Genomic DNA, 25,568 nt, shown 5'->3' with positions numbered 1-25,568 from the left:
TTCCAATTACAGACATTTTAATCTCGTCCTTTCCCCCTTTTGGATTCTTGCGTGTTCAGCTCTTACTAGACTCAGCTCACTTATTTTTGTTTTGTTTTTCTTTTTAATTCACTTTTTGTTGATGAGAGTATGATATCGTTGAAAACATATTATTCTGAAGAGCTATTTACCCTAACATCGTTGACATGAAGATAAAATGTTTTTTTTTTCTCTAGTGCCTTCTCGGCGCTCTTTCACCCACTGTTGTCAAGTTACTCTCTTGGCAGAGCTTTCTGTGTCGACCACTTGTTATGTACACAGAAAACCCATGAACGCTGAAAGCTCATCTGAGCAGAGTATGGTCAACTAAATCTTTTTTATTATAATTATTGGACCCCAAACCTCCATCTTCTGCTGGTGTACATGTCTTTTTACAATGTGTCTTTTTGAATGAGTTATGTAATACTGACTATTGCTAAATGGTCGATTCCTTCAACATAGGTCTTCCATTACAGCTTTATTACACTCTCTGTAGCATCTCATTTGGAGCTATGGGAGTAAATCGTCTTACTTCTGATCCTTCAATCCGACTACTTACAAGTTTATGATCTACGATATACGCCTTCAGTTCCCCTAGGACGCCAGTGCCGCCCAGTAGACGGCGTTGAAGATAAGGAAGGCCATGGGGAACAGGGCGCGGCACACTTGGTTACACACCACGCCAAGGTTCTTGTGAGTCAGGTTGGGCAGACCGCAGAAGGACCTGGCGAAATGCGGGCTCAGGATCATGCTCGCTCGCTTGTTTGGGATGCTTGTTTGGGTGCGGTTCCGCATGATGGGGTAGACCGCGCCCTGCGCGTCCGCGATGTAGTACGATATGCGGGCTCGTGCTTCTGCTTCTTCCGTTGCCTGGATACGATGAAATATTGATATTCAGTATACAGCTAGGGTGTTGCGCGCGCTCTCCTTGGTTGATTAGCGTGCTACGCGCGCTCCCATTGGTTGATTAGCGTACCACGCGGGCTCTCATTGGTTGATTAGCGTACCACGCGGGCTCCCATTGGTTGATTAGCGTACCACGCGGGCTATCATTGGTTGATTAGGGGAGCAGGAACGACGGCAACGCGAAAGATAACGGCGGAAAGCAATTGAACTTTCAAAGAGCGAGACGTGAAATGTACTCTGGAACATTTCAACCGTTTATTTTGCATCCAAACTACAACGTGGAAACTCCAGCGAGGTAGGGAACGTGCGCGCTGAAAACCAGCCTTTCATTGTTCGCGATGGTAGAAATAAGATACTATGCTTGTCTATACTTTTTTGGGTATTGAAGAATTGAGCGCTAAGCATTTTGGGGTAACGTTCTTCCTGCCATCCCCGTCGTAGTTAAGTTTGCTATTAGCCAGCTGTACATCCCCATACAGCCCACTCAGAAACAACAGCTTACATTGCGATGAAAAACTCTTTCAAAACGCCATAGTGAGCGGGAAGTTGTGGGCCCGATAATGTTTCCATTGTTTAATGGCCTAAGAGCCCAAAAGAACATTATTGCGTAAATGTGTAAATGTATGATACTGTACGCAGGATCCTTATGTTAGATGGGTTTCTGTAGTCGTTATAACAAATAAACTCACGCTAGACTCAAAACAAATATTGCGTACTTACTGAAGAAATGTTCGCAGTCATTGCGTAGTTACTGTAGGAGTGTTCGCAGTCATTGCGTACTTACTGAAGAAATGTTCGCAGTCATTGCGTAGTTACTGTAGGAGTGGTCACGGTCATTGCGTACTTACTGTACGATTGATTGCGGTAATTACGTACTTATTGTAAGAGGTGTCGCGTTTTTTGCGTACTTACTGTAGGGATAAACGCGGTCATTGCGTACTTACTGTAGGAGTGGTCACGGTCATTGCGTACTTACTGTACGATTGATTGCGGTAATTACGTACTTATTGTAAGAGGTGTCGCGTTTTTTGCGTACTTACTGTAGGGATGGTCGCGGTCATTGCGTACTTACTGTAAGAGGTGTCGTGTTTTTTGCGTACTTACTGTAGGTGCGGTCACGGCGGAGTTGGTTACCGTGTACGTCTGTGTCTTCGCCTCGAGCGGGCGGTCCTTCCGCACCTTCTTGGTCCTCTTGTCCAGCAGATAGATCAAGAGGCACATGATCAGAGTGGTGAACACGAATAGAAACGAGCCCATCAGGTACCAGTCGATCATCTTAGGGTAGCTTACACGAGGCATGGTGGAGTTACTGAGGGGGAATAGTGATATGTCAGGGTAGCTTAAGAGGGGCATGGTGGAGTTACTGAGGGTGAATAGTTAGGTGTGGCAGTTAGCTTACACGAGGCATGGTGGAGTTACTGGGGGGAGGGGGGGGAAGTGATATGTCAGGGTAGCTTACACGAGGAATGGTGGAGTTACTGAGGGGGAATAGTGATATGTCAGGGTAGCTTAAGAGAGGCATGGTGGAGTTACTGAGGGGGAATAGTGATATGTCAGGGTAGCTTAAAAGAGGCATGGTGGAGTTACTGAGGGGGAATAGTGATATGTCAGGTTAGCTTACACGAGGCATGGTGGAGTTACTGAGGGGGAAAGTGATATGTCAGGGTAGCTTACACGAGGCATGGTGGAGTTACTGAGGGTGAATAGTTAGGTGTGGCAGTTAGCTTACACGAGGCATGGTGGAGTTACTGGGGGGGGGGGGGAAAGTGATATGTCAGGGTAGCTTACACGAGGAATGGTGGAGTTACTGAGGGGGAATAGTGATATGTCAGGATAGCTTAAGAGAGGCATGGTGGAGTTACTGAGGGGGAATAGTGATATGTCAGGGTAGCTTAAAAGAGGCATGGTGGAGTTACTGAGGGGGAATAGTGATATGTCAGGTTAGCTTACACGAGGCATGGTGGAGTTACTGAGGGGGAAAGTGATATGTCAGGGTAGCTTACACGAGGCATGGTGGAGTTACTGAGGGGGAATAGTGATATGTCAGGGTAGCTTACACGAGGCATGGTGGGAAATGATTTCGTCTGCCCTTAACATGGCGCTGTTTGTTAGTTAATAGAGATTCAAAGGACAAATAGCACATAGTTAAATAAGAAATGAAAACAGATGCAAAAAGGGTAAAATTTGTGGGCGCGCACACATACACACTTGGCAGCCAAAAAGTGGGTTATTTCTTATTGTAAAATCGTCATATAATATCGTTATGATACGTATGACTGCGCATCCCCCCTGAGCGAGGTCTGGGCACGCGCGCGTAGAGCGCAAGTGGTTGTCCTACCTTGAGCCTAGCAGGAACACGATGGTGAGTATGGTAGTTATACCCAAGGAGATGCGCTCCCCGATGGAGCTACTATCCATCCAAAAGACGATCCAACTCATGATCACCATGACAACGCACGGCACGTAGAAGTTGATAAGGTAGAACCCCAATCGACGACGGAATATAAAGGTTACCTTAAGATTGCGGTATTTCCCTATGTTTGTACGAAAACAAGGTAATGAATGATAAGAATAGAAATAAGGTACTGACAAGGAAGAACTGAGATTCATGGAGATTTCTTCTAGCCTTTGTAGTCTGACATGTTCGCCATAATCTTGTTCATACATCAGATGATTATGGCTGCTATTTCAAGGAGGTTTCTTCTAGTCTAACATGTTTGCTATAATCTGTTCATACATCAGATGATTATGGCTGCTATTTCAAGGAGGTTTCTTCTCGTCTAACATGTTTGCTAAAATATGTTCAAATATCGGATTTTGGTGTATAACTAGGCGGTTCTGTAATCCATTAAAGGCTTCTCCTGAGCTCGTGTGGCAGTTACATACGATAAACTGTCGTAATTTGTGCGTCTTACTTGACCATCTGCTTATAAGAAGAGGGAAAAGAACACCCGCGCATGATCTAGCGTGAGAGGAATGTCTGATCCTATACTATTAACCGTCATGCATCCGTGCCAGATCTAGAATGGGAGAAGGCTTCAGAGTCTATATCTGTTGTGCCTGGGCTAGATCTATCGTGGCGAAAAAAAGGCTTTAGATTCTTTACTCATAATCGAGTTAAACCCGTTCTACATCTGCCGGGAAGGCTTTAGAGTCTATTTCTCTAGGGATAGATCTCTTAGATCTTAGGGCTAGATCTCTTAGGTCTTAGGGCTAGATCTCTTAGATCTTAGGGCTAGATCTCTTAGATCTTAGGGCTAGATCTCTTAGATCTCGCGGGAAGATCTGCCGGGAATAATTACCTGCGACATACGTCATGTCGACTTCTTCAATCAGCCATTGCTCCATGTCAAACTCAGACAGCTCTTTGTTAAAGATCGTGATGGGGTTGCGTCCCTTCCAGTGAAACGCCACGTGATCGTTTGTGTAGGCAACTGGGAAAGAAAACACATGGATTTCATCACCAGCAACGAACAGCACATACAGTACCGCTCTCAACATATAAAAGTTTGGCGAAAAGTGTACATATTTTTTAACGAATTTCCCAAACAAACTTTCGCGAACGAATTTCGCGAAAACGTGCAGTTTTTGTAACTTATTATTAGAAACACAGAAACGTATTTATTATAGATAGCAAGTAGAACAGAATGCAAAGATTTCATCCAACTTAAAAACTTACAGCTTTCAAACACAAGGGAGCACTTCTGCACATCCATGGGAAAGTTCTGCAAATACATCTGGCAGGATGCACGCACCAGCATTCTGAGTTTGTGTATAAAACGAAAGACAATTTAGGGCTTTACCCCGGTTTAAGAACCATTCCCAGAGGAAACCTTTGTATTAAGCTCTGTATTCATCATGATTCGTTCTACCAAACAAAAGAAGCTTTTGTGTCGCAATTCTTAGCACCGGGATAGAACCCAATTTAGCGTACATTAGAAAGTGATTAATTGTGAAAAGAGTAAGGAGTGGAATAAATACAGTTATGATAAGAAGGGAATAACGTGGACTATTGCTGTATTATGATGATGGTACTAAAGATTGTGATGATGTCGTTTATGTTGATTTTTGTGTTGGTGATGATGAAAATGACAAAGATAAAGGTAATAATGATGAAATCTGATGGTGATGAAAATCGTTATCATGATAATAACTGTTGTGTTCGGGGTGGAGGGTTATGGTGATGATGGAAATGGCAAAATTAAGATAATAATGATGAAATCTGATGGTGATGAAAATCGTTATCATGATAATAACTGTTGTGTTCGGGGTGGAGGGTTATGGTGATGGAGCTTCTGCTGCTGGTGATACTGATAATGATGGCGATAATTATTATGATAATGGAAGTAATAAAATGGTGATGTTGATGACGATGATGATGGTGTGGTAATGGTGATGACGATAATGATTATGATGATGGCGATGACGATTATAATGTTTATGACATGATGATGGTGGTGGTAAAGATGATGACGATAATAATATTGATGATGGTGGTGGTAATGATGATGACGATAATAATAATGATTATGGTGATGGTGATGATGGCTATGGCGATGGCGATGACGATTATAATGTTTATGACATGATGATGGTGATGATGACGATGATGATTATAATGTTTATGATATGGTGATGATGATGGCGATGACGATTATAATGTTTATGACATGATGATGGTGATGGTGATGATAGCGATGGCGATAATGATTATAATGTTTATGACACGATGATGGTGGTTCATTGTACTGGCATCACTCACCTTGCACTAAAGTACACATCTCCGTACTTTGAGATCAGAGCCAGCTGGTTCTCGACGTGTAGTTCATAGTCGTTGTTGTTATTGATATAGGTGTCGGGTCGCCAGATTTGGTTCACCTCCACGCCTCCTAGTGATATGGTCCCGTCCAGACCATGGGCCAATCTGATATCTGTCCATTCTTGACGTAAAAACAGTGATGTGGTAAACTCCTATGAGGTCGAAAGACAATCGACAAATTCAATAACGAAACAGTTGCGTGTGTCATGACGCATTTTGAAGTCAGCTCATGTCACGCGCCATAATTACTTGGTATTGTAAGTGGGTTGAACTTGTTTTTTACTGTGTTTCAAGTCATTCGGTTGAGAAACAAAACCATAGTCCCGTTTCCTAAGTGCCTGACTTACACTTCAAAGGCAACATTAAAAACTCCGTGTGTTATATTCGTAAAAGAAGCGATAAATACAAAAAGCCCAAATTGGCAGAATTCCATTTTTTGGTGTATCCTAAAAGAAGGGGATGGCACCCAATACCAAATGCTACAATTGCCGAAGCCGTTAATATTGTTATTATACTTATTAAATACTCCTCTATACAATAGTATAATAGTAGCTTACGCTAATACTGTGGAGGGCACGGTCAGTTTACAGCCGTCAATATCATACTGTTTCATATCTCTTCTCACCATATTGGTTTCTTTGATGCTCGTGAAGGCCTGGACTCCAATACTTAGATACACGTCTAGGGGCTCCTCTGAAGAAATAGAAAAACTATCGTCAGCAGTTGCATGGTCCTGCGCATGCGCTAGATGAGAAGAAACTGAGAATGCGAACTTACTGCCTGCGTTAGGTCTGGCCTTGCGGTCGTAGTTGGAGGAACTGAGCATGCGCTCTTGTAGTCGTGTGGCGTTAATGATTTCAGATCGATCCATTTGACTACTCTCTTTGACAACACTGTAAGAACGGGGGAAATGAGGCAACGTAGAGTGGGACTTTGTAATATAGAATGGTATTAAATTACTTAGATACTAAGATTACAAACTTAGATAATGAATACATGATTTTTACACTTAAATTATGTCTTTACCTTTTTTTAGACGCAATTTGAGCTATGATGCTGAGGATAACAAATACGAATCCCGCTAATTGCTTCAATAAGGCCATAGTACAAAGTGCTTGTTCCTGAAAAAAAAAGCGCACATTCATGTAAGATATACTTTTTTTCGATTTACTTTTTAAGGTGCCCTTTTCAAATGTTGTAGGATTCGCTTGTAATGACGCGATAGGAGTGAAAACACGCCATGCCTTTTGTACAGCATTGTGCGCACATCAGGCGTACGGGAAATCTAGATCATTCTAGAATTTACCAGAAGGAATATCGTACCAGAGATTTCCCGACAGTGTTAGCCGCAAAGATAATTACACTTCTAGCTAGGCTTGGGTATAGACTCGATATTCATCGTTTGAACAAGCGATTACATATTCATGAATTTTAACAGGCGTTGGACTCGATGTTTCGACGTTAGCTTCTTCGAAAGGTAATGAATCTTACATGGTTTTCCCGCCCATCTAATAGTGTAATAATTGCTCAAAAGGCCCCCTGCTTCTTTTTTGCGTTATTTCTATCATTTTGAATACCATTTGAAAAGCATCGTGTTTGATAACAATTTTGTAGAAATCCTTTTAGAATATTGTCTGATAAACATGCTTAATGAAATCTTTTTTTCATTATGTTATATCAGATTAAATCTTTAGAACTCAGGTGATTTAGTCTTACAGCAAATGTACATAATTTGAATATGCTCGGCTTTAAAGCTAATCAAGCAAAATTTCCTCATTTCATATGAGTGGGTTTGATGGATGTCCCATTTAGAAGTTTTAACGAATCCAGGTTGCGTTATAACTTAACTAAATAATGACTTCTACTGCATAAAGCAGAATCGCTATAGAAATACATTTCTTCGGAAGAAAAAGACTCTCCCGCTTCAATGTACAGAGAATGAGGAACGCTTAGAACTTATGACTGTTTTATGCTGCATTCACACCAAAACCATGTTTAGTTTAACAAGGTTTTTCTTTGCCTGATAAATTGACAAATTTCTCATTGTGTTGAATTCTTACTAGCTAAATGATCACTAAGTAACATGTACAGCACAGTCTATTCAGTTTTGTTTCTGGTTCTGTCCACGCTTGGGAGATTGAGATTTAAACCAATATAATTAAACCACCTTTAAACTGGTTTAAGTGCTTGTGTGAATGCGGTATTAGTCGCGTGAGCGACTCCGTAATGCTATTGTATTAGTAAATCTAAGTGCGTTTATTATTTTTTTTCATCTTATCGTTGCAGGTTTCACTTTCCTTGTGAATGTAGTGCAAAGGGAACTCAAGAAAAGTTAACAGAGCAAAAATGCGTGTTCACGGACACTTAAATGACACATAAAACGACGGCGACTTTCAGCACGATTGGCATTATAAAGCCAAGACCGTGACGACTGCGGAGATCACAACGACGCTAAGAAAGCAATGTCATCTACCAGAACGACGCTTACGATCACTACGACCCATATTCTCGATATCCCTCATTAAGGTCTGGGGAACAGGTAGAAGCATATTCCCCTTGGCCACCAGTATACGATGCCAGTGACCATAACGACGCTTACGATCACTACGAGCGAAGGTCCTGGAGTCATCCCTGCTAAAGATCTAAGCGCGTAGCTAGGTAGGGGGGATTCATGAGGTCAGGTGGGCCACCCTCTCCCCGGCTGCCAAAAAAGCGCTCTTTCATTGTAAAAGAATCGCCAAATCTTAGACATATTGTACATGGCTGTCTTTATGTCCCCCCTCCCCCTGTTTAAATTCCGGCTCCTCCCTGGGCGGGGTTTCGTGTGCTTGTTATGACTTGGTCATCTATCAGTAGTCGCTGCGCTGTAATGGACTCATAGCAGGGCTCATGGTTACCTCCTGGGGATAACTCTCTCAAACGCGACTATTCCCCGTCACTTAAGACGGCAACAGTACTATGGAATGTTATTTACATGCTAATGTTATGTTTACCGAAAACTATACTAATTTTCAGTCGACCGATCGCATATTTCTGTCCTTATTTTCTCATATCTATGGCTACTGGTAGCCACCTGCTTTATGTCCTTTTATTCTTATAATCTTTAATTCATTCAAAGAACATTTTTAGTATATCATATATACGAAAGTGCTACTTGAAAAGATGGCTATAGTATTCAAAATTGATCAGGTAATGTTTGTGTTATTCCTTAGGGTGATTTTAGGAAAACAATATTTTTTCGGAACTCTGCAAACATTTGAGATATCGTAGTTATACAAATATACACATCTTTCCGTCCGTTTCGGTTTTTGTGTTTCAGACACTACCCGTGATATAATTTTTAATTTAACATACTGCCCCTAAAAAGAAGTCATGATAATAAGAGTTTCTGAATGAATCATAACCTAAAACATAGGATGTGTCGCTTGTTAAGGATGTACCTGATTGTTTGGGATGTGCTTTGTTTTTCTCCTTCGTTTAGGGGAACCACTTTCCAGATCAAGCCAGAATAACTGATCACCTTTGAAAACTCTATACGGTCGGTGACATTATTTGCCCTACGAAATCTCTTTGTACAAATATGGCAGTGCAGTAGGCTGATGCGTTTAGACCAATTACTAAAGACACCCCTGGTGAGAGAAAGAAATTAGAGAAAATTGGTTTTATTACAAAGAAATTGACGAGTCGTATTATAGTTACCTAACATAAACCAAGATTAATTAGGTTTTTTGGGGCAAATGATGTACATCGCAGTGACTTGGTGCGTTATGCGAGTTTGCTAGCTTGCTTATCACAAAGAAGTTATATGTAGAAATAATATTTGACTTCTAATTTACTATTTGACGAGAAAATTTGATTATCAAATTACTGGAAACGTTTTCTGTTTATGTCTTTTTGGGGAAGGGGTTTGTTTCCCTAACACTATAAATATTTCCCTTTTTTGCTTCTTTGAGTACCAGGTAAAAATACGCAAAGATAGCATAAGCTACGATCCCATGTTTTGCTGAGGCGCGTTCAGAATAATATCTTTTTATACAGGTGATCAATGTGGTCAAGTTCCTTTGTAGATCTATTGCGGTGGGGGGTAGTTATTATGTGGTTTGTCGGGAAGCCTGCGATTTCCTCTGATGAAAAAGACGGTGCGGTCCTTTACATATTACTAAGAAACAGGAAAATAAAACAAAACAGTGTTAACGTTTTATGTCGCCTCTCCGAAAACAGTTTTTCGCTTACCTTAATTAAGAGTATAAGCCACTCGAGGTCGTGCCTAGAGTTTATGGTCAAACAAAAACAAGAAAGAAGAGTTCAGATTTATTACTAATCAAATTCACCTTGAAAGAACCGGTCTGAAGGACCTTTCTATTCTTTTACATTGTGAGAGCAGGCTAGCTAAGTGACCCGTTTTATCTCAATTCCTGAATCTGGTGAGACACATCATAAGCTACCTTATTGCGTTTTGCATGCTGGGATATTATGACACGATAAAACACGATGAATGAATGTGATAAGCCACGTGATCGATCACGTGAAAAACCGACGAGTTTCTTTTTGTCATTCTTCAAATGTTCCCATTGCAATAAACCGTAGCATGTGTATCCAGTGCATACAACGAGTCCCCTTCCCGAAACACGTTAAAACCCATTTTAAAAGTTGATGAGAAAAAATATCTGTTCCTTTTTCTCAGGGGGGAACATTCCTGTTTTTTTTTTCCCAGCCAACATTGGTTAGGATTTTTTTTACCAGCCTGCAGTGGTTAGGCATTTTAGCACATGAATAATTGCCCGTATGACCGGTAGTGATGATTACTCCAACACAACTAGTTCGACTCCACAAATTTGGCGCCAGAACGGAACGATTTATTCCCAGCAAGCAAATACAGTGCAAATACAGTGCATAGATGCCTTCAAGTGCAATGATTGTTTCTTTGTTCAAATTCTCAGCTGAAGTCAGTGACTTTATGAAATGATAACATGGTTACATGTGTTCCAATGTCTTTCCCCAGAATGTTCCACAAAATGGTTGCTACAGGTTGCACTTTTTGCCTTTAATTACTTGAACATTTCCTTTGATTTTGTGTAGGACTTCCTCCCAGCCCATGACGTTCCCGTGGGCGAGTGAAGGACAGTCACGTGACAATGATCGCACTTCGTCGTCAGATATCACGTGACTCCATATGTTCACACTCGTAACACTACCAAGAAAACTCTGTGTGTTTGCAAATTGTCCTGCCTTCTTGTCTTGCTCTTGTCCGATAACCAAATTTCCCTCTGTCAACTCTTCCCCGGTGCTGACGATCCCATTCTCGACCGCTGACCCGTCAACAAAGAGCATCCACCGTCCCTGTCCGTTTTCCCACGTGACACAAACATGGTGCCATTTCCCATCCAAAAGAGTAATGCTGTAGCTGATATGCACGTTCATAACAAAAAAACTAACGGCTGTTGCAGTGACATGGAGACCAAATCCATTCCCAGAAGTGGCTCTGTTTACGTAAATGCTTATTATGGACTGGAGCTCTGATTTCGTGGATCCTTTGCGGGACTGAAACCATGCTGACGCCGTAAATGATGTGAGATCTGGGAGTTCGCCGTATGCCACCACGGACCCAGCGTTACCCTTTTCAGGAAATTGTAGCAAAAAGTCTCCTAGAAAATAAATAATGTTGCAAGTAAATGCAAGCAGAAAATTGGACATTCTGGCTTTTATATCACCATATTGTAACTGTTTTATAGATAGGGATTCTTTTTGTGGTAGTATATTCAATCTGACTAGAATTGTTACTTGTTTAAAAGATACCTGGACGCTGGAAGAGACATGTCGCCAAATAGCCACCAAGACAGCAAAATGTAGGTTATCACTGGATCACAAGCGCGCGACAACACAAATGATTTCCATTTGCTTGCACTTTTGTTTGACAGACTAACTTGTGTAGAATTACCCGAAGTAGCCCTCTTTGATTTTTCTTAATAAGCGCGATAAAATGGGTAATGTGCAACCAAAAACGGGCGCGCTAGGACCGGCAGAAGCCAATTTCTAAAAAGCCGACCAAAACGGTCTTCGAGAAAGGGGTCAGTACGCAGCTCTTACAAGCTGCAATTTGATTGGGCAAATGGACAATATCCGCACCCCGACACAAAGAACGAGAAGAATAAAGACAAAAGAACTCCTTTGTAGAACAAAGATAATGGGAGACAAAGCAGCTTCGTACTTACTCCGTGAAAGTCTATCACTTTGTTGCGCATAACGCTGGCATTCTGGTGAGAACCAGATCCTATTGAGAACCAGCCTTAAATTTTGTATATTTGTGGATTCTATCTGACCAGATTTTGCAGACTGTCTTATAAATTACAATGTTCCTTTTAAAGGACTTGCATTTTTTATCTGACGAGATATTGCTGACTGGCGGGTGTGTATTGCTCGGTGTAACGCGTCGCATTGCCTACCTGGCAATAAAAGGCAACTATCACCATTGATCCTATCAGGTAGGCATGTCGACATTCCTTGACAAGCAAGCTTTGCACAAACCTGAAAAGCAATGTAAACTAGACATTAAGCTGGTTATTTTTGGTGCATGCTCGCAGCACAATGTAGACCAGAAATCAGAATAGGTGTTTCTCGCCCAAGCCTGTAACGTAATTTAGACCAGACATTGAATGTGCAAACCTGCGCATTTAGCCTAGACTTTAAAATAATTGTTTCTCGTGCAAGCCCGCAAGTCAATTTTAGACCAGAGGGTCGTTTCTCAAATGTACCGGTAATTACCGGGCCCGTTCAGGTTACCGGGAGAGTTTTCGGGATACTTTTTCGGGTGCGGGATAGCGTTTCTCAAAGTGAAATCATTTGACAGGGATAAAACATGATTGGCTGACGAGTAATCGCATAAAATGATGTTAGGCGTGATTGGTCCACTTCTTACCAGGTTCGCGTAAAAGCAGTGGAATGGTTTCCTCTGATGATAAAAATTCACTTTAAACTCCGAAGATAGCGTGAGTTTGGAGAAGCACCCGAAGAGTTTATCATGGGCTTACCGTGTGACTTTCCGTGTTTATGAGTTAATCGGGCGTTTTGAGAAACGACCACTTGGCTCGGTTTCCAGAAAGCAGGTTAAATACTAACCTAGGACAACATAACTTTCTTATTCCATTTAAATGCCCGAATACCATACTTATCCCTGGGTGAGTGCGAAAGACTCAGAGGCAAGTCTAACTTTTCGCTAAAGGGGGGATTGGCTCAGTGACAAAGGGGGGGAGGGAGTAATAATTTTTGTGCGTATGGCTTCCTGGCAGCCCAAGGGGGGAAACCCCTTAACCCCCCCTGGATCCGCTACTGAGACTAGTTTTCATATCGCACTCGATCGCACACTAAATACCTCATGTATCACGGCACGCGTCACCGCCCTTGCTATATTAACTTGGAGTTTTCACGTCGTTGTTTGCGGGAAACTAAAACTTATTAAACTATTAAACAGTCCATTTCAAAGTTCATGTCACTTGAGTTTTCTGAGTTTGAGTTTCATGTCACTTGAGTTTTCTATTGCTTTCTGCCATAGCCAGACTATTTGCGCAGCCATGCGATATGATCGCACCTGATCGCACCTGATTTGACCGTATTATCGCAATCACATAAAAGCATTTTCTCTCACGTCCTTTCTAGCCTTCGCCTTCGTCGTTGCGTAAGGCTGCAAATATTCTTCTAGACTCCATGCATGGTCAGATATCCATTAATTACCTCAATCTCGCGGTAGATGGAACCCGGTTTCTTCACCAAAGCTGTGTTGCTAGTATAGTTTCCGGCGGAGATCAGCTGACATTTCCGGTCAGCGGTATTGTAGTTATACGAGAGGCACATCTTGTTCAGGAAGCAGCGGATCTCACACGCTCCCTGATTGGTCACTGTGGTGTTCTCAATCACGTGACCAACAAGTGTTTTGTTGTACGCAATGGGGTTCCATTTCACACCTTTGCACGACTCTAGTCAAACGAGAACAGAACTCTTTTAACTATTTAAGGCTGACCATTCAAAGGTTTGCTAGGACTCTATATATAACACGCTAAGTATGTGCCACCTCTCACGTAAAAAGCGACGATTAAGAAAAATTTTAAACCACACCATTCACAATCTTTAGCCAAAAGGTGGTCCTGGAGAAAGGTTTGATGCTGAGATGATACGTAAACAGAAGCTCTAATTCAAGCTAAATGTTTCACGGGTTAACCACTTTAAATATTCTGCGAACTCTCGTCAACAATTATCAACTGCTGAATCTTTGTATCGCTTCTGTCATTCAAACTAACGGAAGTACATAAGGTGTTTTTTTTAATCAATGAGAGATGCGGAGAGGTGGATTGGAAAACGATTTAGTGCTTAGCCAATGAATCTGCTTCAAGGATTTTGATTGGCGGATGCCACAAGGCGATTGAGCTATTAGAAATCGTCGGCGATAATTCGCAAAATATTAGCAACTGCAGTACGCAGGTGTAAGAGAAAAAATTACTTTTTTTAAATTAAAATTTGTGACCATAAAATGATATGTTTTTAGAACACTGTTAATAACAAGATTGCGTTTCATGCCAAAAAAAAAAGATGTCATATGCGGTCCTGTATTCCAGGATAGTTACAGTAATGTAAAACAAACTATTTTTGTTTCGGTGGATATAACTTGTTATAGAAAGCAATATATTATAACAATATAATAATTACTTAAATATATAGTTTTCTGGAATTGGAGACAGTGCATAATTGAGAAAATACCCTGGAAACTAGTGTTAGAACGGTATGAAACCATATACTTTTTTGTGTCTCAAAGTTTTTCTCGATTGGAAATGTTCGTGAATAATTTATTATGCAAAAGACTTCAACTTTCAACTTTTGTAACTTTTGTACTTTTGCAACCATTTATCTCTTATATTTGTGTTCTCAAGTATCTCGTTGTTTTAGGTTGTGTTAAAAAAAAAACCTAGTTCAAACTTTTGGTATCTTTCATGCTGGCTCCTCGAACGCTTTTTGTTGTTGAGGGGATTGAGTATATGGGCCCAATAAAAAGTTGCGAGCAATTCGGAAATGAAATGGAATAAATACCTGGTGTTATTTTTCCTTCGGTGAACCTGCACGTTGCAAAGAGAACCAGCCACATCAAGCTCAAAACAGACGACATGATTTTCTTAATTCTCATAGACCTCCGCACTATTTATTCCTTAGATTTTTGTTTAGTTAAGCTCGTTAATTATTCAAAGAATCAATGTCTTTCACTTTTTTAAGACATAAATTATTAAATACATGAAGATCTTTCATTATAGCTTTTCAAAACATATATTTGTTTAGTACGTTGGAGGTCATAGTAGCCAGCCTCAAGTATCCCACGCCCCCTCAACACGTATCCTTCACAACATTGCACGATTTTACCCAAACGCGTAAAAGAAGCTAAAACCTTGAGGCACCCAAATGGAAACTAAAACTAAATTGTTCAAGTCAAAAGATCAAGATATCCGAGTTATCAACATCTCACTGTACTTTAAAGGAAATAGTAAATACATACGCAGGGAAGTGTTATACCTAATTTATTCATGCGTTTTTTACAAGGAAAAATGCGATAATAATATTAACTACTTTCTTCCTTTTGTTACTTCGTTCTCAGACCCGTAAAATGATCTTAACGGCTTTTGAAATAATAAAAAAATTGGGAAAACTTTTAAGCCGATAAAAAAATGTGTTATAACCCCCCGCCATCTCAAATTATTGAAATCTATACCTCGCAGACATGGTTACGCAAACAAAAAATTTAGTTGAAAGCGAAGGTTCATTACCTTGTAGGTGCATTCAAAATGTTGCAAGATCGTTTCGATTTTCTTTTGTATTTTAATAACATAGTAAATTTGAAATTTACTCTATAATATTAAAATCAATTTGTTTGTATTTAAATCAATTTGTTGGTAGCATATCATAAATTGAGCTTGTAAAGAAAATTTTATTACCGGGAACTACCGGGAGCTTACTTGAACTTAATAATTTCAATTGGGTTAAAATCTCCTATTTGAAATATAAAAATCACACCTATGGCAGTGTGAAGATATCGTGATAGATCGTTGTTAAAAGGAATTTATGTTCCGTAAAATGATTGACACGGTTTCAATTGCAGTGGTTGGTTTCGTTTCCTCGTATCTCGTTTCTTAGGTGAGTAAATTGGGCTTGTTTTGGAAGCTGTTTTGAGGTGAAAATGCTACTTCAAACATAAATATACACATATGCATTGCCGATCTGCTTGAGCGTTCATGCGCATAGGGTGGGGAGCCTGTGGTCGCCGTATAGCAAAGTTTTCCCGACAAGCATTGAGCATTCCACAGAACAACTCTTTGGTCCCTGAGGGACTCTGCTCATCACTTCACTGTGCACAGTGGCAAAGGATCCACCTGCGGACAAAAATATCAGACGACAAAGCCGACCAGAGGACGAACCTGATGATTTAAACTTGGATAGTGAACATGAAGAACAATCCAAGATGGCGGCCATGCCGCGGGAGGACGAAGTTTCACCTCCTAGTATCACGCCTACGGACGTGAAGTCTCTAACAGAGGCTATTTTGTGCCTTACCAATAGGCTAAACTATGATGTGCAACTTTCTATGAAGGTCAAAGAGGGCAAAAGGAGCAGTGATTCGCGATTCGAGATTCCCGCCAAAAAGGCGAAGTCGGGGAAGAAGGTCCATGAGCCTTCCAGCTCTCGCTCCTCGAGCGATGAAAGCTCCTCAGATGAGGAGGACACTCGCGTATCTCTCCGCGGCTTTATCAGACGATGAAGATGACTTTGTAAAGGAGCTAGTGAAAGAATAAGAGTCTGAAGACTTGATTGGTGACGATTTGCAAAATAAGCAGGTTGCCAGACTCCTCGAGAAAATGCTGCGCAATCGTCTCTCCGATAAAACGCTTAAAGTCCATATAACCTTTCAGAGTTGATAGACTTTGTCAATTCTTTATATTTTCATCTTCCAAATGGTATGTGGTTCGTCTGAACCCTATAAAACACGCGTTCGCGCGAATAACTCAAATCTGTAATATTGAGGTATTTTGGTCAACCTTCGGAAAAAGGCCGTGAACTGAAAGGCCCGGGTCCAGTCATTTGTGACTTAGATCGAGATGTCAACCATGAGAAAACATAATGCGCGCGCTAAACCGGTCCCCGTCTTCGTGTCTTCTTAGTTATTGCTGAAGAACGTTGTGTGGTTACAACTTTTACCGTCATCTTTATATCTAATGATTATTTAACTTCAGGAAACAAATCTGCAATTTAGCAGATAGTTTTTAGTCTTTGAATTGTTTTTGCATTGTGCGCGCGCACTGCATTCGCAATGAATTATGGCGACATTCTCACGAGCGCGCGCTGTTTTTGAAACCTACAACAAAACGATATTTTCTTTTTTCGCATACAATTCTCGACTTTAAATTATTCTTCGCTTCATTGTGGGTAGCATTGCAATAGAAAACAATTCGCCAATATTTTGTGGTATTGCCGTCTCTGAATTTTAACAGATTTAAGGAAAATAAGTTGTTTCAGATTTTCCCGCCAAAACTTGGAATTATTCACTCGATTCAATCTCCTTTCGCGAGGCCAGGAAAATTTTCAAAGATCTGTAGAAAATTCAAATTTCAATCAAATTCAATACCCTTTTCAGAATTTGAAAGTTTATCAATGCTTTGTTTTGGCTAGATTGATATTAATGAAAGGTTTTAAGAACTTTAAAGAGAAGCCTGACAAACAAGACAGGCCTGAAAACTGTCCTCCTGCTAAAGCTACACGAGTCAATCCAGGAATATGGCGTAAGCTCCGTGAGCATACCCAAAAACGAGACCTTCAGTTTTATAAACATGCGCTCGTGAAATGTAAGTGTTACCAATACCTTTATTGCTGGGAATATATCTAATCATGTCTCAAATTGGGACCTGATGACATCAGACCCTAGCATCCTTGAGATTGTTGCTGGCTACCAGTTAGAATTCAATAGCATACTTCATCAATCAACTGTACCCCAAATCAGGTTTTCTAAAGGGGAAAGTTTGATAATAGCTAATGAGATAGACAAGCTACTTCATAAAGGAGTAATATCAAAGTCCTCTCACTGTGAGGTTATTCATCTCCACGGTTTTTACTAGACCAAAAAAGGATGGATCACACAGGCTCATTTTAAATCTTAAGAGATTATACACTTTTGTAGCCTACCACCATTTTAAAATGGAATCCCTCCAATCAGCTGATAAAAAAGGACTGGATAGCAGTTTTAGATCTCAAAGACGCTTATTATTCGGTATCTGTACATCCCAGGTACAGAAAGTACCTCCGATTTGAGTTCAATGACTTTATTTTTGAGTATTCCTGCCTTGCTAATGGATTGGCATCTGCACCTAGGGTTTTTACAAAGCTTTTGAAAACCAGTTCTTGCTAGCCTGAGAGAAAAGGGGAATCTCTTAGTTGGCTACATTGATGATATCCTTCTCTTGGCTAAAAACCCTGAAAAATTGTTGCCGCAAATCTCAGAAACTGTCTCACTACTAAAGTCACTGGGATTTACTGTACACGACACAAAATCTGTCACCACCCCAGCTCTAACAACCAAGTTTTTGGGGTTCATTCTCAACTCACAGAACATGGCCCCTGAAAAAGAAGACAAAATAAGGTCAGAATGTTCTGCATTAGAACAAAAGGAAGGCCAGGTAAAAATCAGAGATGTTGCCTCTGTTGTAGTCCTTATGGTATCTGCTTTTTCAGGGGTACAATATGCTCAACTTTATTATCGAGCTCTAGAGAATGACAAAACCGATGCATTGAAATGCAATGGTTGGAATCTTGATGGTAAAATCAACCTCTCTCCTTTGACAAAGCAGGACCTACTATGGTGGATACAGGGCGTTGATAAACACCATCAAGCCATTCTCTCACCTCCTCCTGCAGTGATACTTAAAACTGACATCTCAAAGGTAGGGGAGGGGTGTTGGAAGATACAATAATGATAACAGGGGGTAGATGGTCATTTAAGGAGTCTCAATCCCATATCAATTATTTGGAACTCAAGGCCATCTTGTTTTCCTTAAAATCCCTCTGTGACCACATGCAATCTACCCACATTAAAGTGCTCTGTGATAATACAACTGCTGTGTCTTATATACGGAACATGGGAGGCACTAAATCCAGAGAGTGCAACACTATCACCAGAGAGATAATAATGTGGTGCATGAGCGGACAACTGAAGTTGCCCATTTCCCATATACCAGGCAAATTAAATACTGAGGCTGCTAGCCGGAAATTTAACAGTAACACTGAATGGTCATTAGATGCAAATGCATTTAGTAGCCTTGTATGTAAATGGGGCACCCCTGACATAGATATTTTTGCTTCTAGACTGAACTATAAAGTTACTCCTTATGTTGCCTGGAGACCAGACCCTGGGGTTATAGCTATTGATGCTTTTTTGTTAGACTGGAGCAAATATAATCTGATATATTGCTTTCCTCCTTTCAGCCTTATAGGCAAAGTTCTACAATTTATAGAGGAGAGCGGCACAACAGCAATCGTAGTAATCCCTCATTGGCCAACACAGTTTTGGTACCCCTCCCTGCCTCAGCTGCTCAAGGCTCCACCAGTGCAAATCAAGATGCGCAAACAGACCTTAGCTCTGCCGTTTCAGCCAGAAGAGGTACATCCACTGTATCCGAAGCTTCAGCTTCTTGGTTGTCTTGTATCCGGTCATCGCTTGTTGCGCAGGGGGTACAAGGAGAGCCTTTGGAAATCATTTTAATGTCTTGGCGGTCAGGAACTCGTAAGCAATATCAAACATATGTCAAGTCCTGGGTCAAGTATTGCTTAGATAGTGGAGTTGACCAGACACAACCAAGTTTGCAAAACGTTCTGGATTTCCTTACATCTATGTCTAAAAATCGGTTACAGTGCTCTTGCTACAGCCAGAAGTGCACTGTCATCGTTTATTTAGATAGAGGGTTTCAAACTGGTGTCACGTTTCATGACTGGATTGTTTAATGAGAAGCCCGCATTGCCACGATATGTTTCCACATGGAACCCACATACAGTTTTGACATATCTTAAAAGTCTACCATCTTTTGAGGAAATGTCACTAAAGCAACTTACTCAGAAGCTGGTTATGTTAATGGCTCTGCTGTCAGCCCAGAGAATTCAAACCCTACAGACATTATCCATTGAGGATACGACTCTCACTCCTGGAAAATACGCTTTCTATGTTTCATTGATTTTAAAGCAGAAATCTGCCAAAGGAGGCAAGACAGACATTTATCGCCCATAGTTTTCACTAGTTTAACCCCAGATAAGAGTTTGTGTGTTGTAGAGGCCCTTGATGCTTACATTCAAAGAATAGCTCCTCTTCGAAAACAAACAAAACAGTTTCTAATCTGCCATACTGCACCACATGGACCTGCATCAAAGGACAGTGTGTCACGTTAGATCAAACAAACAATGAAGGCAGCAGGAATTAACACTGACATTTTTAAGCCACAAAGTACAAGAAGTGCTTCTACATCAACAGCTAAGGCTGCAAATGTTCCTATACATGAAATTATGCAAGTAGCTGGCTGGCGTTCTGTTTCTGTATTTACGCAGTTATACGATAGGCCAGTCAAGACTGGAAGTATGTTTGCTAATGCCATACTTAATAGCTGCTCATAAAACGTCTAGTTATTATTGTTATCTTGTAAGAGCAATACAAGGCTTGCATGCAGTTTGGGGTGCATTGTAGCATTACAGTTACTAAGTTGTATTTTGTGCATGACTGTACGGACACAGGATGATTTATTAATATGAACCGTTCCTTTTATTTTGGTGCCTTTGTGCATTAAGTCTCACTTGATTGTATGCAAATGCGAGGTAGAATTGTAAAAATTAAACTAGACTTACCTCGTCCAAGTCGAAGTTTGATCGAGATTCTACCGTAGCATTTGCAGAAATGAGGAGGTCATATCAATCATACATAGAACTCCTCCTTTTTGGAACATAGCCACCAAAATAGGCTTTTAAGACTGAGCTCGGATACTGCAAGCTTGCTATCTCACGTGACCTCATTTCTGCAAATGCTACAGTAGAATCTCAATCAAACTTTGACTTCAGGTAAGTCTCGTTTAATTTTCCAATTAATAGGCAAGTAGCTAAGAACCCGGGGAGGATTTTCATATTCAGCAGAGAAGAGCAGGGCTGATGAATTTTATTTAATTGCTCATTATAGATGCAAGGGATGTATATAGATACATCCCGGGGAAGTTCGTATGCACCCCTTGCATTTATAATGAGCAACTAAACCAATTCACTACCTGCACTCCTTCATGCTGAATATCAAAACCCAACCATATGGCACTTAACTTTACAATTTTCCAAAATCATAAAAATGACAACCTTCAAATATTAATATCTTACAGGTCATCATCATATACAGGTCTTTTTAGGGGTTTATTGCCACGTTCCCCCTGGCTCTTTATGTCTTTATCAACCTTCAAGCATCCTCTCTCCTTACTTCATCAACCCTAGAATCGAACACCTTTGATACTATCGAAACTTACGAAACTATCCGATCCTGCCACAGCTCTGGTTTTCTTTTTCCTCCCTTCTATCCACCCTCGCCAGGTACGAACATCCCGCACCGTGTTGGTTTTCGTGTTCTTCGGAATCCTGTCGTCCTTCCCCTATTCAACTTCTTCTTCACTTAGAATCGTAATATTAGGGCTTGTTGTTCCAAGGATCGTTCCGACACGATCGAAATCCGGAAGAAACTGTTCGGCTTGCGAAAACCTATTCTCTGTCAGTTCGGACATGTCGCGCTCTCAATCTCAGACAAATACGAGCGTTACGCAAACTAAAGGGTGCAACAAATCTCATTCAAACGCTCTTTTTGTAAAGGAAATCACTTGCTTATTGCATGATTGTTATTATTTCCTACAAATAAAAAACAACTATAGACTACCCATATAGACTACAGAATATCTTTCTGTAAAAAAGGGATAATGTCCAACGTAAAAAAAATTGTATGCATATCGTTTTGGGGATTGCATGCTCCGCCACTGTTTAGAAGTTTATACTATACTACTAATATTCAATCGTCTCCAAAATCCTATAAATATTCACCATAACATAGACAGATACCGCAGATATGATACCTATGACTGCGCACCCTTCTCAGCCAATCCTGGGTACGCGCCTGGACAGCAATTGTTCTCATAGTCGCCTCCTTCAAATAAGCGCCTTACCTGGGGCGTGAGCAATTAAATAAGCGCCCACGCCCAAAATTGTAACGTGTGATGATGCTGACTCTGCTCGCATCCGTGCCTTTGACTATGACGGAAATGCGACCCTGTCAATCAATGTCAGCGCAGATGAGCAGAGGTTTGATGCCTCTAATTTTATTGTCCGTATCTCACCATTTTTACCCTTTGCGCTGAGCCTGACCACATGAGAAGAAGGAATCAAAAATTCGTGCGCACGCACAAATGTAGTATTTTATGTAAATGTTAAAGGAAGCATATAGGTAATTGCTTACTAAGGTTGATTCAAATTGCGAGGGGCTAAAAACAAGGGTTATAAAAGCAAATATCCCTTGACCGATGTCTTGCCCAACATTACGAAAATAGCGCGCGAGGCTGGGTGCGAACAACGCGCGCGCTTCCAGGAGTTGACATGGCGTCATAATGGTAATCACGTTCTACCAATAAAATCGATTCCTTGATTTGCGATAGTAGCAGCACAAAGTAGCAAAAATGCTAAGGCGCGTTATCGTAAATCTGCGATTTAGCAAGGCCAGTGGGGCAGAGAAAGCATTGAAAGAGTCAAGTTCAAGCGATGGCGGTACCCGGGCGCAAAAGGGAAGACTGTTGAATCGTCCCCAAATGGAGAAGGTGAGCTGATGGTGAAGTGAACAATCCCCAGGGAAGGGGACATGATTCGTGTGAAACGCTAGAATATCAAACCATTAAAATATCCAACCATATAAAGATACCAAATCTGCAATGTCTGTAAGTTTTTCTTAGAGTCTTTTCTAACACGGGAAACAAAGTTCTCATAGAGTAATACACGTGATAAGAATATGCTGTACATTGTGTTACAAAAAAGCGCTGTATTCATTCGAGAAAATAAGATATTATTGTGTCAATTATTTACTTCTGAACGAGGACTGAATAACTATGAATACAGATTCGCACACTTCCTCCGCCTGGAGAGGTCAAGATAGCAAAAGCTCTCGACGCCACGCCTGCTCTTCCACCAGCAAGCGCGCAAAGAACTATGGGGCTTCCCTCTCAGGCGGCCACTGCAGAAGACAATAGGAGGCTTGGTGCACAAGTGCTCCGAGTGGTTAACGGTGGGGTGGCCACCACAGGGCTCCCGCGACCCCCGGGCAAGTCCCGATTTCCGATTTCGAGGAAGAAGGCAAAGGGTATGTCTTGATGTCTGTCTATCTTGGGAACCGACCATTTGATATCGGACGGGTTAGCAAAATGTCTTCTTCGAAAAAAAGACATCCTTAATAGCTAAAAGACAAAGCAACATTTTAGAAGAAAAAGTCAACAGGACGCGAAGATGATATATATTAAAGTGGTATGAATATCAAATGGTCAGTCCCTTGGAAATAAACTAGTCAATGGAATTAATTTTGAGTATTTACATAATAACAAGATAAAGGTTATTATCCACCCTGTATGTCTCTGAAGATATCTATTATATTCCTCTCACTCAGCCACAGACGCCAAGTCTACTCTCCCAGACATCAGAGATACTAAGGACAATGCTCTCGTGAACCAGCGTACGACGGACCTACCCAATGTCCGTGATCTCTACACGAACAAGAAAGACAACGCGGTTCCTGCAGCAAGCGAGTGCGCTAGTGCGACCACATCCATCACCGAGTCGCACCAGGCTATGACCGCCATGCAAAGCGAGGAGGAGCCTGGGGCTTCTATGGGGAACAGGATAGAAATCCTGAAAGCCAAAGAGCTGAAGCAAATGAAAAGAGCGGGGTTAACCCCTGTTAGACCCCCACCCCACCTGAACACCATGGAGGACGATGATGGTCACAAGGTTAGTGACAGGTCCCGGATGAAGCATACAATGGGTGTATAGGTTAAGTGACAGGTCCCGGATGAAGGGTACAATCGGTGTCCAGGGCAAGTGACAGGTCCCGGATGAAGGGTACGATGGGTGTACAGGGTAAGTGACAGGTCCCGGATGAAGGTACGATGGGTGTACAGGGCAAGTGACAGGTCGCGGATGAAGGGTACGATGGGTGTACAGTGTAAGTGACAGGTCCCGGATGAAGGCTACACCATAAAACAACTGATAGTATCATTAATTTCGATTCTGCCCTAAAGACGTATAAGCCAATTACAAAGATCCAAAGCTTATTTTTGACAAATAAACTTGAAATTCAGGTTTACTACGGAAATAACTTATCAACTTCTTGATATCAGGCTCGGATGAACAAGCTGAAAAAAGCTCGTATTCGCCTTGCCAAGAACCACAAGGTCAACCCTGAGGTGAGCAAGCCTTTTCTGAAGTCACTACCAGATGCAACTCCAGGGGCGGTTTGGTGCGAAAACTACGCGGTTCTTCCTCCAATTGAATCCTCTCCACCCAGAACGGGAATATACTCCCGCCACCTCCAGCCCACCCCTCCTCAACGGGGTACCCTCTTAATGGAAGACGTGGACACCGACGAGTAGGGTTCATGATATGTGATAAGTCTTGGAGAACTTGATTTGAGTAGAGAACGCACGGTGTTTCTGGCGCATCGCCCTATATGCAGATCAAGCAGCGACTGGTGACTTCGCCACTCGTGCTGTGAAATGGGGTGTTGTCCCGTTAGACACATCTAGACGGTGCAGTCTCCGCGAAAGATTGAGGTGAGGCGCCCATGACCAGTGATAATCTTCTCTCTCTATGTGATTCATGAAGGTGTTATTTGCTCGTGGGTAAACGCTATCTGTGGCAGTATAAGGCGGGTACTCACTTGCCACAGTACAAGGCGTGCGAGGAGCTCATATTAATCGTACGGCACGTAGTCATCCCCGTTGATCTTGAGCGCCCCGTCTTGTACCGTCGCTGTGAGTTCCTCTGTTGATCGTACGGCATGTAGTCATCCCCGTTGATCACGAGGGCTTCGCATTATTATGTCACAGGGAACGTTTTATCATCTAGCAATTATGCCAGCGAATTTGATGGGAAAAGGTCTTAATCGCTGGCCATGCGTGCCTCATCTCCCTCTGTCAGCGAGCACAACGCCTTGATGTGTCTTATGGAAACAACCACCATTTTACAACCATGTATCCAAGTCACAAGTTGGACTCGTGACCTGCTTCTGGCGAAGCAAGACGAGCGATTGGGCCCCGAATGACTACTTTATTTGTTTATCGAAGCTTTTGTTTTTTCATCACCTTTATATGAAACTTAACTTACTTCTCTGTCTGCTGTAAATTTGATATTAAAAAAATATTAAATATTAAAAACATACTCCAACTACATTCTATGTATTAGTTTTTGTGTGTGTGCATGTTTTACTACCCAGGACACAGGTACTCCATCTCAACCTATTAACTATCCCGTTAGCAATATTTTCAATGGGTAATGAAATATATTAATTTCTCATACATTTAAGGATAGATATCTCATGGAATCAAATTTAACATACAGTTCACCTTCGTTTTCAAAGTCATCAACAAACAGTTCAGCTTCGATGTCTAGTTGTGGAACACGTTTCACGTGTTTGCCATTCCTCTCAACTTAGGCGAACAAATTATAATAGACACATTTCAAAAGTCTTCTTGAGCATACCCCTAGC

The 25,568-nt window shown here is 41.3% G+C and overlaps 3 protein-coding genes across 5 annotated transcripts; 1 reads left to right on the top strand and 2 right to left on the bottom strand.

Annotated features, from left to right (window-relative positions):
• Positions 1-37: 37 nt before the first annotated feature.
• On the bottom strand, positions 38-10,421 carry LOC5512297 (glycine receptor subunit alpha-3-like). Of its 3 annotated transcripts, XR_007311586.1 has the most exons (12): positions 9,977-10,421; positions 9,184-9,372; positions 6,770-6,864; positions 6,521-6,636; positions 6,369-6,436; positions 5,687-5,895; positions 4,604-4,686; positions 4,227-4,358; positions 3,263-3,458; positions 2,029-2,233; positions 186-888; positions 38-154 (listed from the first exon to the last, which is right to left on the bottom strand). XR_007311586.1 is itself a non-coding variant. In XM_048728426.1 (11 exons), the coding sequence occupies exons 3-11, from the start codon at positions 6,844-6,846 to the stop codon at positions 613-615; spliced, it is 1,362 nt and encodes a 453-aa protein (XP_048584383.1). In that variant the 5' UTR covers positions 6,847-6,864; positions 9,184-9,372; positions 9,977-10,421; the 3' UTR covers positions 38-612. The 3 variants fall into 3 exon arrangements, 2 of the variants coding, with proteins under 2 accessions (XP_048584383.1, XP_048584384.1); XM_048728426.1 differs by having other exon boundaries at positions 38-888; XM_048728427.1 differs by lacking the exons at positions 9,184-9,372; positions 9,977-10,421 and adding an exon at positions 7,067-7,303 and having other exon boundaries at positions 38-888.
• On the bottom strand, positions 10,042-14,955 carry LOC5499017 (neuronal pentraxin receptor). The gene is made up of 4 exons (XM_048728428.1): positions 14,819-14,955; positions 13,472-13,713; positions 12,187-12,268; positions 10,042-11,388 (listed from the first exon to the last, which is right to left on the bottom strand). Exons 1-4 carry the CDS (start codon positions 14,910-14,912, stop codon positions 10,766-10,768), a joined length of 1,041 nt encoding a protein of 346 aa, XP_048584385.1. The 5' UTR covers positions 14,913-14,955; the 3' UTR covers positions 10,042-10,765.
• Positions 14,956-22,456: 7,501 nt separating this feature from the next.
• Positions 22,457-25,249, top strand: LOC116618216. Its single transcript, XM_032381679.2, has 4 exons — positions 22,457-22,635; positions 22,931-23,171; positions 23,472-23,812; positions 24,202-25,249. Exons 1-4 carry the CDS (start codon positions 22,498-22,500, stop codon positions 24,451-24,453), a joined length of 972 nt encoding a protein of 323 aa, XP_032237570.2. The 5' UTR covers positions 22,457-22,497; the 3' UTR covers positions 24,454-25,249.
• The last annotated feature ends 319 nt before the right edge of the window (positions 25,250-25,568 follow it).

This window comes from Nematostella vectensis, chromosome 1, assembly GCF_932526225.1.
Source record: "Nematostella vectensis chromosome 1, jaNemVect1.1, whole genome shotgun sequence".
In the NCBI taxonomy this organism is placed as follows: Eukaryota; Metazoa; Cnidaria; class Anthozoa; order Actiniaria; family Edwardsiidae; genus Nematostella; species Nematostella vectensis.
The sequence above is the reverse complement of the archived record's forward strand: the minus strand, read 5'-3'. Positions and strand labels throughout refer to the sequence as shown.